This window comes from Copadichromis virginalis, linkage group LG6, assembly GCF_057382275.1.
Source record: "Copadichromis virginalis isolate Kocher_CV1m ecotype Utaka linkage group LG6, C_Virginalis_male_GT1.1, whole genome shotgun sequence".
Lineage (NCBI taxonomy): Eukaryota > Metazoa > Chordata > Actinopteri > Cichliformes > Cichlidae > Copadichromis > Copadichromis virginalis.
Window position 1 is genome coordinate 13,659,089 of NC_140623.1, and position 14,957 is coordinate 13,674,045.

General features: G+C 40.9%; 1 protein-coding gene across 4 annotated transcripts in view; it reads left to right on the top strand.

Annotated features, from left to right (window-relative positions):
- Positions 1-2,634, top strand: part of LOC146707416 (noelin-2-like) — a 47,280-nt gene extending 44,646 nt beyond the window's left edge. For all 4 annotated transcript variants that reach the window (XM_085458756.1, XM_085458757.1, XM_085458758.1 and 1 more), the window contains 3 exons: positions 477-653; positions 768-941; positions 1,717-2,634. In XM_085458756.1, the coding sequence (XP_085314882.1) occupies positions 477-653; positions 768-941; positions 1,717-2,037 (672 nt within the window). In that variant the 3' untranslated portion in view covers positions 2,038-2,634. The remainder of the gene's footprint in view (positions 1-476; positions 654-767; positions 942-1,716) is intronic.
- Positions 2,635-14,957: the final 12,323 nt, after the last annotated feature.

Here is a 14,957-nt window from a genome sequence, read left to right on the forward strand (position 1 = left end):
ACAAAAAGCAGTTTTGTTATTTCTGGTGAGCAACCTTCGCCGAACACCGACTTGCATACACTTTTTGCTATTTGTGATGCAGGAAAAGCAGCTGAAGAAAAGCCCTATAACCTTTTGTATATTGAGCATCTCTCTTGCTGCGGCCTCATGCGCACAACTTCAGCATGCTGACAAATCCAGAGCTTTGGCAGGCCTGCTGAACCTGCATTTGTTATCTTCCCCACCTGAAGGTCTGGGTGATACCAAACTGTTGCCTTTGCTTTTATTTTATTTGACCGACTCGAGGTTTGCATCATCCAACTGCGACAGTCTGAGTACATTATGTCGTGATCTAATCAGTTTTTTGGACAGCAGGAGGGGGGGGGGGCATGATGGATCACTCTCAAAGCGTAACAGAATTTATTGCTCAGCAGGAGTTCATTTTACGAGCTGGCTATAGATGAGCCATCTGCGCTCCTTTCCCTTCTCTCCAACAGGTGTGGTCGATGGATGGCTACTATAAGGGCAGACGTGTGCTAGAGTACAGGACCATGGGGGACTTCACAAAAGGCCAAAACTTCGTGCAGCATCTCTTACCCCACCCCTGGGCGGGAACCGGCCACGTGGTCTACAACGGGTCTCTCTATTACAACAAGCACCAGAGCAACATCCTGGTACGAGACTGGGTCACGATCAGTAACAGCTGATGCTGATGATTGACGGTCGAGTAAAATGAGATGCTGTACGTGTATGTACGTGCATATGCGTGTGTGTGTGTGTCTTTCTAGGTTCAGTACCATTTCCGCTCTCGCAGTGTGTTACTCCAGCGTAGCCTAAGCGGTGCAGGATACAACAACACTTTCCCCTACAGCTGGGGAGGATCCTCTGACATCGACCTCATGGCAGATGAGACAGGACTCTGGGCTGTCTACACCTCCATCCCAAACGCTGGAAACATTATGGTCTGTCTCCGTTTTCTCTAACTTTCCTTCACAGAGACACATGAGACACATTGCCACACAGCAAATTTTGACTGATTTAAGTGTTATGACTAGCACACTGAAACAGAGAGAAGAAGCTGCTGTGCTGTACATCAAATTCATGTGACAGCCAGGATCTTATGTATGGTACTGGATCTTAAGAAAACACCAGCAAATAGAAACATCCAGCAAAAGCACACGATATGCAGTGGAATTTGAATAAAGCAAATACAAATACAATGAAATGCAAATACAATGAAAACAAACGACAGAGATGGACAAAAAAGCCACACGCTCACAAAAAACACCCTTCACAAGACACAACAGTTGTGTTTTGGGGAGACAGTTAGTAATTAGCTGTGCCCTAAATCATATCCTCGCCATCATCTACTTTATAATGCACCAATGAACATTGTGCTGTTTTCAGTGAAGACAGAAACTAGTGATTGAGTGTTTTCTGAATCAGTTGAAATGTAGGGTCATTCTCTCATCCACCTCCATCAGATAGAAGACCGGTTTATGGCTCCTTGGCTTCTCTTTTCAAGCCCACAGTTTGCATCCATCTTTTATGCAGACGGTCTGTGATACTGTGAGGCCCTTTAGAAAACAAAAAATAAAAGTCCTCTCTCATGTACAATCTACGACAAACACGCTGCTTTCAACAAATTTCACCATTTCTGCAGCTACAGATTTACCTCAGCTTATTCACAACCGTGTGAGACGGCATCATTGCCAACCCTGTCCTCTCTGCCTCCAGGTGAGTCGCCTCGACCCTCATTCGCTTGAAGTCCTCCACAGCTGGGACACGGGGTTTCCTAAGCGGAGTGCTGGGGAGGCTTTCATGATTTGCGGCACCCTGTACGTCACCAACTCCCATCTGGCCGGAGCAAAGGTCCACTTTGCCTACCACACCAACACCTCCACGTACGAATACACCGACATCCCCTTCCACAACCAGTACTCCCACATCAGCATGATGGACTACAACCCCAGAGAGAGAGCACTGTACACCTGGAACAACGGTCACCAGGTCCTCTATAATGTCACACTGTTTCACGTTATCAGGAGCGATGGATAGATTTACACCTAAAAGATATAAATAAAAATGAAAATGAAAAAAACAAAGTAGAGATGAAGGAGAAAGGTTTTTAAAGGACACTTCAAAACTTGCAAAAATACACACGCATGCACACACACACGCACACAACAGCGACTGACATCTCAACAAGGTAATAAGTACTGTCTGTGTTTGAATTTGAATGACTTCTAGATGATGTGAGCTCGCTGAGCTAATAACTAGACACAGTACATGGTTGTCAAACACCAGTCTAAAGGTCACAGACAAGAAGTGTTCATCACCGCGACGATGGGCTTAACTGCCTCTGCAGCAGGGACGCTGATAGAAAAGAAGGAAGTCAGACATTTTGAGCTCATCCATATTCTGTTACGTTTCATTCCACTCGTATATCAAGAAGTGACTTTGGAAGTAGAGGTCGCATTGTTGGAAAAAAAAAATTATATATATATACACACAGCTCATGAACTGAATTTCACCTCGCTTCAAACCTCGAGCTATGACGATGGCCCTGACTGAGATATTCCGGGTTTGTGATGTGATCGTGGACGTGTTCAGTCAGCATGGTTGTTCATTCAATAAAGTTTACTGTCAAACTTTGCCAAGACTTCTTTGTCCTGATCTCTACACAACATAGTATACACAAATACACCAAAACAAAAAAGGCTTTGTGCTTTCTCTCCTTCTACCTTTCTCCACTTGGGCATCTGGTTGGATGGAGCCTCATGAATTTAGAGGATTAAAAAACACAAACAGGGAACCAAAGATGTCCTCATGGGATGGCAGGTGTAAGCAGTATATTCAAATAGCCACAGATGCTCTTCAGTGCACATCTTCCAGAACAAAGCAGCATCCAATCATGTGACAGTCTGCTAAATTTTTCCTTCTTAACGTTAGCTTTTCAGGATCTGCTTGCTATGTTGTGTGAGGTACTTTTTAACATGGCTTTGGAAGAGCTCAATACAGAGTGAAAAATAAAGAGTGTAATGGATACTAAAGGGCAGTGACGATCGCACAGTGTCTGGAATGCCATTCCTATAACCAGTGCACTGATTGCAATTAGCTCCTCAAGTAGAGCTGGGCGATAGAACGATAACGATATGTATCGCGATATAACTTTTACTCGATAGAGAAATTAAGCTATCGCGATAGACCTTGCCGCTCTTGTCCTCTTAAAAAAAAAAAAAAAAAAAAAAAAAAGGTCAGCCAATCCAAATTAAGTAGCGCAGAGCCGAACCAATCACAGCCGCAGCGTCACATCGCGTGACTTGTTACGTACAGCACAAGTGCCAAGCCGCACGTGTGTTTGTTTGGGAAGCAGCCAGCGGGTAATGGAGCCAGCGCGTAATGGAGGAAATGAGTGTGCCGACTAGAAAAATCAACCGAGCGTGACCGAAGAGAAAACAGATGCTGGTTCCAATGCCGGAGAGATTGTCGAACGGAAGAGCCAAAGAAGTTCCGTAGTGTGAAGGTATTTCGGCTATTTCAAGTCTGACAAAAAACAGAGTAGCATGCACTGTAAATTGTGCCGAAAGCAAGTCTGGAAATACAATGAACTGGTGCATGCGTCACACTGTGCGCCACGTTATTGTTTCGGTGAAATGAATTTCTACAATACTGTTACTGTTAATTCTACTCTCTGCAGTGTTTAAATGCTTACATATACACACAGTTACTGTCCGTCCTCACATACGACTCTGTTCTGCTTCTATGCCCCAGCTTTGTTTACTTTTTCCCACCGAGGCTTCTAGACTTCTGATTGGCCAACATTTCTGCACAGTTAGGAATCTAGCGCCACCTGCTGCTTTGGCATGTTCATAGCAGCGTTTTCCTTCATTTCTGCCTTTATGTGTGGACGGGATTATTTTTTAAAACGAAAACGGAAAATCTCCGTTTTCAAAAATACCCGTGTACGTGTGGACGTAGCCTCAGTCTCTGACTGGAAGCGCTAATTCGCCATTCGGCTTTTGTCAGACTAAAGTAACTGTTAAAACTGTTTGAAAAGCTCAGCTATACAACAAGGAGAGATTGAGAATTTCCTTTTAGTTCTCAGTTTACTTGATATTGACAAAAGTTAGTCAGTTTTGTCTGTTCTTCTGTAAAACAAACTAAGATTTATTTTTAGAATTAATATTTTGTTTCTAAGTGGAATTGACAATTTAGTCTGTTTCATTTGTTCTATTTTGAAACTTAAACGCTTTAGCGGCTGCCTTTTGTGTAGTTTGCAATATTTGCCTTTATTTATCTGAAAAAGTCTCATGTTCCTTAAGTACATCTACCCTGTTGAACTTATTATGGGAAATAAATATTTAAATAAAAACAAGCTGCTGATTATTTCACATTTTACTTGTGAGCAACGGCACATTTAAATCTTACAAATATAGTTATTTGGCTTATATCGTGATAGATATCGTTATCGCCTGAAATGAAAAAAACATATCGTGATATGAAAAAATCTCATATCGCCCAGCTCTATCCTCAGGCATGCAGCAGTGTGGTTGGGCAGCTGGCTTCCATGAGTCAGTAGACCATCTCCCACATGTTGCTGTGACAGAAAATACAAATGCTGCTTACAAAAACACCTGAAAAAGCCATAACTCCACATATAAACAACTGGTTCCTCCAATCTTAATAACAATATATGGAAAATGCCTCTTATGTTTATGTGCTAGCATTCCCAATGAGGGTCAAAAAATTGAATTTTTCTGCAAGAAAAAACCCCAAATGAGCATTTCTAAGGGAAAATTATGTGATCGACATGTTAGTAATGATTTCCACCATGTACCAAAGGAAACTTGGTAAATTGTGGTTAGTGTAAACTGTGTCTCCATTTTTCCTTCTCAGTTTCTACACTTACTAGAGTGATTATGTGTTGGACACACATATTTCTTAATTTGGGCAAATTTGAATATCGAGCTGATGGTAATCTTCTCTCACAGCAATTATACATCTGATTTTGAGGTTTAGCTTTGTAAGTAACCAGGTGAGCATATCAGGGGACAGTTTGTCTGCACTTTATTTCTCTCATGATGGTGATAAAAATCAGTTTATTTTTTCATTTGATGGGTCAAACTACACGTTTACTCTTATGCTGTGCATTGAAATTTAAAAGGATAACTAGCTAGCAAATTCTGAAAAGAATGTAAGTGTAGTCTGCCGTAACGCCACGTTTAGGAATAAACAAGCACAGCATATTGGCACAAAGACCCCAACTAACTGTCAAGCATGGAGGTGGAGGGGTGATGATTTGGGCTTGTTTTGTAGCTGCTGAGCCAGTTGCGAACGCCTCAACATCGATCCCAAACATATCAACAATCTCGAACAGAATGGCTGAAAAAGGAAAGAATCAGAGAGTTTCAGTTGCCTAGTGAAAGTTCAGACCTCAACCTGATCGAAATACTGTGGATGTGTATAAACAAATCCCTGCTAACCTCAATAAAAGAAGGCAATGATATACAAAAGAGTTGGTCAAATTTCTTCCATGACAACACAAGGTACTGATAAAGTCATAGAGAAAATGACTACTTCAATTATTGCTACAAAGAGTCATGAGAAAACTTTTTTCACAGTACTGTAAGGAGCTGGGCCTTGAAATTTCAGCTGGTAGCTACCAAGCATCAGTTTCCTTCTTACTGTATGTGGATGTCTCTTTAAATACTAATGTTTCTGTCATCATGAGGTCTCCCAGATGATACATTGGTGCTGTACGATAAGATAAAACTTGATGCACATTTTACTAATTTTTAGCAAATGTTCTTAGTTTTAAAATTATTTTAGGGAGTATAACAAGTTAATGCGGAAGGCAGATTCAAATACGACTCAAAAACACACAAAAAAATATCACGCTTTTTATTATCCCAAAAAAAAATTAGGCAGCTGGGACAACTCGGAATAGGATGGTACACCTGTAACTAAGATCCATGTGATACAAATTAGTGTATCGCAGGTAATCACAGAGAAGGAAAACACACAAGGGCAGGATGTCAGGATCTGAAATGACAGGATGGCTCAGTTAAAAAATAATAATAATAATAATAGAAAACTTCACAATACAAAGTAGAGTCAAAGATTGAAGAAAATAATAGCACTGTGTGCTGTATAAAGCACCCCCCCCCCCCCCCCCCCAAATAAAAAAAAAAAAATTAAAAAAGATTTGATGATAACTTGTTTTCCGATGTTGGACCTCAGCTTGAAATCAAAAAGAGCCCAGCCGTGTTACACGGGATTTGAGTTGAACGAGCTTGGAACAAGCACAGCTGAAAAGGTTAACCTGCTCATTATAATTTAAGTGGCTATTATGGGCTGAAAATGAAGAGATTACACAGCCAGAAATTAGTCAGTGCTGCTTCTTAAAACCGGCAGTCTCACAGAAACACACACTCGCATTCGCACAGATGAGCTCACGTACACGAAATGCATACTGTAACACAGCAGATGTACAGACGAGGCAGGAGTCACAGGCGGTGGCGTGCTCATGGATAACAAGATGAACAAAATATTGGATTGATAGAAAGCGATGGAGGATAATAAAGACAGTGGAAACATCACAAATGGCCATTCTGTTGCCATGGTGACTGTGATTATATTGTGTCTAACTGCTTTGAGTTCAGGTCACTGCTCAGAAACATCCACTTATTTTAGCACAAAAATGAAGAGACATTAAAGCAAATGAAATTTCTTGTGTATGGACACTAATCTAAAATTTGTGGATTCATTCTACAGACCGTGCTGACAACACTCAGCATTACTGAGTCTGCATAACTGGCTTCTTTTACACAGGCTGAGCTTTTTTCCATTCTCTGGAGAGAACAGGTGTGATCCTACCACCTCCCTTCACTGCCTTTCCAACAGCAATAATTAGCTGATTATAATCACCAAGGCAATGCTTTTTAATTACAACAATTATACACAGGGCTAAATGAGGTTTTTACATTCAGGTTGTAATGGCAAGAAGCATAATTCAAGTGACAAAACTGAAACAACTGAACAAGCATGTGTAACAAAATGTGATCATATTAGTCTTTGGTTGAGCAAAACTGCTCCATCTTTCGATTTGCAAACAGCAGGACTAAAAGAAACAAGCCGCTGTGAGTGCTGAAAAACTGCAGTTCCTCGGCTGGCCACTTGAGGCTGGCTACCGAAGTGAGTCAATTCTTGCAGACTCGCATGTTAACATTCTCCTCTTTAGAGGGTAAAAAGAGGGGTTCACAGCCTGGAAAAAAAACTGTTAATTTCTCCCTTCATACCAAATGTTTGCACTATAAGAAAAAAATCCCAAGATGCAAAACAGCCAAAATGTTAACGGTTGGCAGCGTACATTTTATGAATCAGCTTCACCAGATGTTCTGACATCATGGTTTCTTTTCAGTTAATACAGGAAACCCAAAGGAGACCAATCAGATTGTAAGCTTTGTAGTTTTTGTCACGTTTTCCGGCGCTGAACTCAAAAGGCAGAACTCTGAACTATGCAATCAAACAAGTGGGTTTGTACATATATAAAGTGAGGCGGGGAAAAGAGGATTCCAAGTGCAGGTCCAGACCTGGGAAAAGGGGAACACACGCTCACACTCCACTATGTACAGTCCAAATCCAGACAGTGGACTCTCACTCACGGTCAACTGGGAAGGGTCCAGAAAAGACAGGTTCAGATCCCAGAAAGTCTACACAAGGGAGATGGAGACAGACGTCAGAGAAACACTCAGGAGCACAGGGAGAACAACAAGAGACTAAACCGGGCTACACTAACACTAGTAAGTACAACACTTCAGTGAGGAACGCCAGCCAGGCCTTAAGTTTGGTTGGTGTTTGTCAGCCGTGAGGAGCCACAGGTGCGTGTGCGTGGGTGTGAAGATCAGGTGACCACTGGTAAACAGGCACCACACCCCAGGACATCCACTGGTGGATCATGGCAGTTTGGGGTTTGACTTTCTCTAAGTGGGAGTTGTTGGGTCTGTGTTTCCACAAGCCCCGCTAATTCTAGAGACTTATTCATCATGAAGAAAACAAGACAGTCGATCGATCAAACACTTGCGCAAGGGAGGCCTGTGTCCACCACGAAAATGACCTCGACGACGACCTCCCTTGCTGCCCTTTTTATTGAGACACAGTTCACACAAAACACGTCTAAGACAAAGCATTTTATGTACATTTGTGAACTTCTGTGAGAATGTGTGTGTGTGTGTGTGTGTGTGTGCGCGTGCGTGCGTGCGCGCGTGTGTGTGTCAGACCTCCTGCTGTCCAAAGGGTCGTAAACGCAGGAAGCTTACATCAAAAGAAGCAGATCTTCCAGATAGGATGTATCTGCAATAAGACATTACAGCCCCCCACCAGAACCTCGAGAATCTGGGGGGAAGGACAGTGGAATTCCTTTCATCAGAGTTAAAACACTGTACAAATGGTAAACATAAAAATGACAAACATTTAACAATTTAACTCTAACAGGAGTTCTCCTAGAACTACTCTAGGGACAGGATGGCGCACAGAGGTTTAACTGCATTAACAGATTTACTTACATTACACATGGGAATGTGACCATGATATATTTGATCACATTTAACAGTTGTGATTTCTTAGTTAAATTCATTTTTATTGACACTATCAGAAATATTCAGCATCACGATAATTCCGGCCACGTGCAGACAAGTCCTGTTGTCTGAGAATATGATTTTACTGCTGCACTTTTTCTCTTATGACTTAATATAGTGACTCAATTCCAATTCACTTTCCACTTGCAAATGCAAAGTGTCTCTTAATTAAGTCTTTTGGAGCAAGCATGCTGGCTCAATCTCAATGCCCACACTCACAGACTTTGAGACACGTTCCCCTTCAGACCTTGAGAGCTCAGGGCTATCCCACTGTTAAATCGGCAATGCATGAGCACTCTCTATTGCAGACGTTTTAAGCCCTTTATGCACACTTTCCTGTTCAACAAGTCTGCGTTTCTACAGACTTTGCCTGAGGGAATTACCCACAGTTCATAGCGCTGTGACTTTAAACGTTTACCAGGGAAAGCCTGGGAGAATTAAACAGTAAACAAACAAGGGCATAATCAGCCACTCCACTGCATTACAAGGAAAAGGAAGATGGAACTATGAAGCAATGTTATAGCTTTAATTGTGTGCAGTTGCTTTTCTTGTGATGGCAAGATGATGAAAGTCATATATTGTTTAATCAGATATGAGCCAACGGGATTTTTCTTAAAACTGTACATGTCAACAAATACTGCCTGATCTCTGTTTACACTTTCTCAAGCTCGTGCAGCCTGTGGCACTCAATCATTTACCAGGTGACTTCAGTTAAGTCTGTGAGGGTTTACTGATTGGGCCCTTAGGGTGGAGATTGGAAATGAGCCACTGGCAGGCTGTAAGAAACCTTCACCTTTTTCAGATGGAAACAGAAGCTTCGAGCATCTGTGGTGATTTATACTGCTATCAGATGGATGTATTATTCCACAGATTCTGCCTTCAAACACGAAGCACTGCCAATATCCTTTTTTTTATATTTCCAACAAAGTCATTTCATGTTATTTATTAGTAAGGAACTGCCTCTGAAATAACTATAGGGAACTTCTATTTGTAGGTGTGTGGCACGCCATCCATCTGGAAAACAAGGCAGGTGGTGTGCTGGTGAAGATTGTGCTTAATAAACCTGCATACTTTGTATGCAGTCTTCACACCATGCTGTTATTTTACTGTTGGCCAGTTTTGAAAAAATAAATAAATAAAAAAGGTCTGTACAGATAACCTGCTATGCAGCGGTAGGCTTTATGCTTTCTAGCTCAGTCACCTGACCTTCCACACCTGCCTGCTCACCTGCTTCCCACTCCATACTGAGCCATTCAGCAGTTTTACTCCCTACTTTTCAAACAGAGTACAGTATCAAGTCAATTACACTTTGTAATACTGATCTGGTCACTTAAGGAATATAGAGTACTGTTTTGACTTAGCTGACTGAAATGAAATAAACTAGCCTGGATCATCATTTTTTTAATTTGACTTTCCAGGTTGTCTTTAAATTCAATCCTCTGTACACCGATCATTTCCATTTCCATCAAACGATGTGGATAAGCAAAAGAGGCAGGGTTCTTTTAATTGTTTTGAATGATGTATATTCAATGTGGTAGCCTTCCCAGTCCTGTTTTTTCTTTTTTTCTTTTTTTTGTTTGGGGGGGGGGGGATTTTCAAATTCCCATCATATCCAAACTAAGTCCTGTTTGCTTTTACTGAGTCATGATGTGAATGCCAATTAGCTTTGTCTGGTGCTTGGATATGGGCATGTAGTTTAGAGTGTTTTTGCTTTTTAAAAGCTGGCTCTGAAATAAGCGAACCAAAGGGTCATTTGTGGCTAAAAAAGAACAAAAAACAAAATCACACACACGCACACACACACACACACGCACACACACAAACAATCCTGGAAGCCAGTATAAAGCTGTAGGTTGATGTGTGGATTTATCATATAAGCAATCAGAAGAACAATCATTCAGTCTGTTGATGCAGCATTAAATCTTATGTTTTCACATAGAACAACAACAATAACAATAATAGTTGTAATAAATGTATATAGCACATTTCTACACATGGCGTCTGACTGACACTGTTTGTCGAGCATTGCAATATCCAAGTCAATAAAAGGAAAAAATATATAACAGCATGCATAAGGTTTGGAAATTGTGACAGACAAGAATGATCTAATTTTGGAAATTTGGTTAAGCCAACAGCTGCATGACTGGACAACTTTTTCTTTTTTTTTACATGTGCATCGAAAGTGAGCGCAGTATCAAAAATCACTCCCCTGTCATGAGTGCAAGGCTTGACATTTTGGTCAGTGAGTTAATTTTCCTGTAGGCTCAGGCAGTAGAACTTTTAGAAAGGTAACTAATACATTGGATTTACTGTCAGGGAAAAGTGCAGGTAAATAAATTGTCAAGGCTACTGGGATTGGAGAGGGACATGTGTCATCTGCATAGCTGTAACGGCAATGTCATGATTATGACTGATCTGATCAGGAAACATATATATTAAAAAACAAGAGTGGGCCAAGGATAGAGTCTTGAGGAACGCCGCATTTTAAACTGAGAATTAGAATATTTGAATTAAAATTAGCCTTTTTTTTCTAAAGATGAATGCCACCACCATGATTTGTGCAAAAATAGCCTCAAACCAGTTCTGAAATCTTGAGTTGACCTTTTTGCCCATTACTATCTTGTTTTTTGAAACTGGACATAGCAAGTGAGAGATGAATCTGAGTGAGGAACCAAGAACACTGGACTCTCAGATGTTTGTCAAGCACAAATTAAGTATACTCTAAAACATTTATTTGATCTTAAATTTAACCAACAAAGCAAGCATTAAGTTGCATTTAGTGAATATTACACTAAACTCACGAAAAAAGGTTTCTATTTACAAAAAGTGAGTCCTATAGTTATTTTTCCACAGATTTATGTACAACCAGGCTTCAGACCTTTCTCAGACCTGAAGGTCAGAATCCTTCTTATATTTATCATTTACATTCAAGTTTCTAAGAAAATAAGAGGGAACAGCATAAGTGAGGTGTGAGTCATCTTCTTTGCAGACGCTATTATCTCAAATAGTTTAACAGAAAATGTTTGTGTGCTCCTATGTTACCCTCCAAAGAAAAGCTGGTTAAGGTTCTAATTTTCAAGAATTTCCATGTAAAACTAATTTGGCACTAATAACAGGGAAATATCAGGCTTTTATCTATCCAGTAAAATTAGATTAGCAAGTAACTGTACCTAATGGACACTGCTTTTATTTCCCCTATAATTAGTACCAAATTGCGCAGCTCTTTCCTGGCAGCCACACAGGAAATTACCAACCCATAATTTAGTGTCATCTTCACATCCAATAATGGTTGCACTTTTTAAAAACACAGGTAGCAGGAGGTTTTTCAAACACACACACACACACACACACACACACACACACACACACACACACACACACACACACACACACATATATATGTGTGGATTCTTGTGTCAGTATTGTGTCACTGCTGCCTATTGCATGCAGTAAACCACGGTCGTTGTCTGGTATTGCAGGTTGTGATGTTATCCTTGCAGACATGTTACATAACAGCTTGGCACACATTTTTATTCCGCTTTCTGAGACAAGTGAACATATTGTTGAATGCACATCTCAGTGATAGACTGCAGGCAGACAGACTCCTGGAAAATTTACTCCAGTTGCTTTGTGCACCTCCACCTTTATGTCTCACTTTTACCATCTATCTCTTGCTCCTTTGTTTGGCCACCTCCCTGCTGTCTTTGGCAGGGCCCCAGTCAGTCTGGCATGGTCCCTGCTGCAAGGTTCCCTTCTCCCCATCTATCACCATCATTGGCTCAGATTTTCTGCATAGTGGAAGCACCTCTCCGGAAGACCTGCCCGAATTCCACACAGCGATGCAGTCTCACACGCCCACACACACACACACACACACACACACACACACACACACACACACACACACACACACACACACACACACTGTTCATTTAGACACACAATCACGACTTGGACAAAATGCTGCTCCGCAAGGAATAGACAGGTGGATATATCATTTTTATCTTTTTATTTATTCATCTCTATCTGTCCAAGTATCCCCTGGCTTTTTGTCTCCTGGGCGGAAATCAGCCTGTTGAATAATTTAGTGCTGTTAAAAAGAGACCACCTGAGGGGAACAGAAGGGGGAGAGAAGGAAACAGAATAAGGAGAGTTAAAGTGAGGAAGGAAAGACAAAAAGAGAGACCTTTGGAAGAGAAACGCAATCCCGATTTGGGAGATAGTGGGGCACACCGATGCAAAGCAAAGCACACAGAGAGACATGATCATGTTTAATTAATAATGGAGAGATCAGCCTATTTAACAAGGACACAGGCTGAAAGACTAGCCTGAGAGGAAAGCATGGGCTGGTGGGAGGAAGAGGTCAGGGAAGTTTTCCTGCTTGGGTGTAAATGAGCAATGAAGAGGATGCTGGGGTCTGAGAGAGAAAAGAGAGGCATAAGGTTCCACCCGGGCTCGTCTGCTGTTCTATTAATAGAAGCCCTTGCACATTGGGGAGGGAAATCCAGCCAATTAGAATCAAGCTCCAGTACCAGCGGTAAACCCCTTACTCAGTCTCTCTCTCGAACATTCATAGAGATGTCAGCTGCGTTGTCTTTGTCACTTATTGTCAACTGGATCTTCTCTTCAGGGACCTCCGTGGGAAGCTTTCCACCAAGAACACTAATGATGTCCCCTCACCGATGTTTGGTTGGTTGTGTTGTGAGAAGGAACATCACAAGAAATGGTTGAAATTCACAGGTCTGATTATGTGATGCTGTGCTGGTTTTGGGGAATTTTGAAAGTAATGGTGATCTAAATTAGGAGTTGCAGCAATTGATACACAAGCTATGAATTTGTTTTGTGTAAGCATAATTACTATACAGAGGCAATAGACTAGGAAATTTATTTTATCTAGATCATCCCCTTGAAATGCAACATCTCATTTTCAATTAGTCTAAAAATGTCTTTATTTATATCCGTTAGCCAGTAAACACTAGATGCTGAATGGTGTTTGGAGATTACACTTCAAACCGTATAGGTTTTCAATGAGGAGAGCCTAATGAAAAAAGGCAATTATTTTTGATAGGCAGACAAGGCTGTCTGCCAATCACACAATCATGTCCTTGGTTCGCACACAAGGACGTTGCTTTCCGAATTGTTTCGGTCTGTTTACAACAATTCGTTCATAAGGAGGTGTGTGTTTGCTCTCCAGGAAAAGTGGGGGGAAGTTTCATTCACAAAACTGCAACCTAAGAAGAAGCTGCCAAATTGTGACACATGGAGGCGTGTTGTCTGCAGTCACTTGTGTCACTATAAGAAATGCTGCTAAATAATAAATGCTACTACTACTGCAACTAAGATGGGCATGAAATATATCTTCATTGATCCAGGCAGAGACGCTCCAGCTTTGCATATTATATATCAAAAGTATAAGAAGCAAGGTGCAGCCAAGGTTCAGCTCCTCGGGATCAGGATGTAAGCCACCACCTTGTTATAGGCCGCAACAACATGAGAATTTACCTACTTTGTTTTTGAGAAATCAGAAGAATCCCACAATCCCAGGTTTGAATTCATAGTTAATATTAGAGTTGTAGGAATGACTGAATATTATATGATGTTGAGGTTACAGGATGATCGTTTACACCAAACTGCATAAATAAGGCAACAGCAATGATGCTCTGCTGAAATATATCAACAAAGCCTGAAGAAAAACTGACTTTATAATAATTTTACATTACATAAATCTTTGTTCATGTAAATGTTTCATTTGCTTTTGGAAGTATTAAGAAAATTCAGCAAAGAAACCAGGAATATAGTTTCACCATATGGGGTAAAACAAATGTTTCTTTATCCTTCTTCAAAACAGTTATGAGCGATACAATTTACAAAATTAGCATCATGTTGTCTTCAACAAGATGTGAAGCCAGTGATTAAGCACAATTATTGATCAGGAAATTTAAAGGGCATATTCCATTGTTATAGATCAACTTGTGACTATTTTTCACCCACAGAGGTCGCCCCCTGCTGCCATTACTAAATATATTCAGCTGTTGGCTTCAGTTTTGTGCTCCAGAGGTATGCCCGTGTTTTATCTACAGATAATGGTCCACTTCAAGAATATGCCAGTGATCTTTGATCATATTCTCTATAAACTCATTTTACATCGTGGGCCACATGCAGTTCATTTTGATCTTAAGTAGGCCACACCAGCGAAACTGTCCTTTCTGTCAGTGAAAAGAAGTTTAACGGCACATTTAGCGGAGATGTTATTTCAGCTGTATTTCTTAGTTTCTCTACATGATAAAGAAATTCTGCCGCACTAAATGAAAGAAATGTGTCAGCATGACTCTTTTGGCT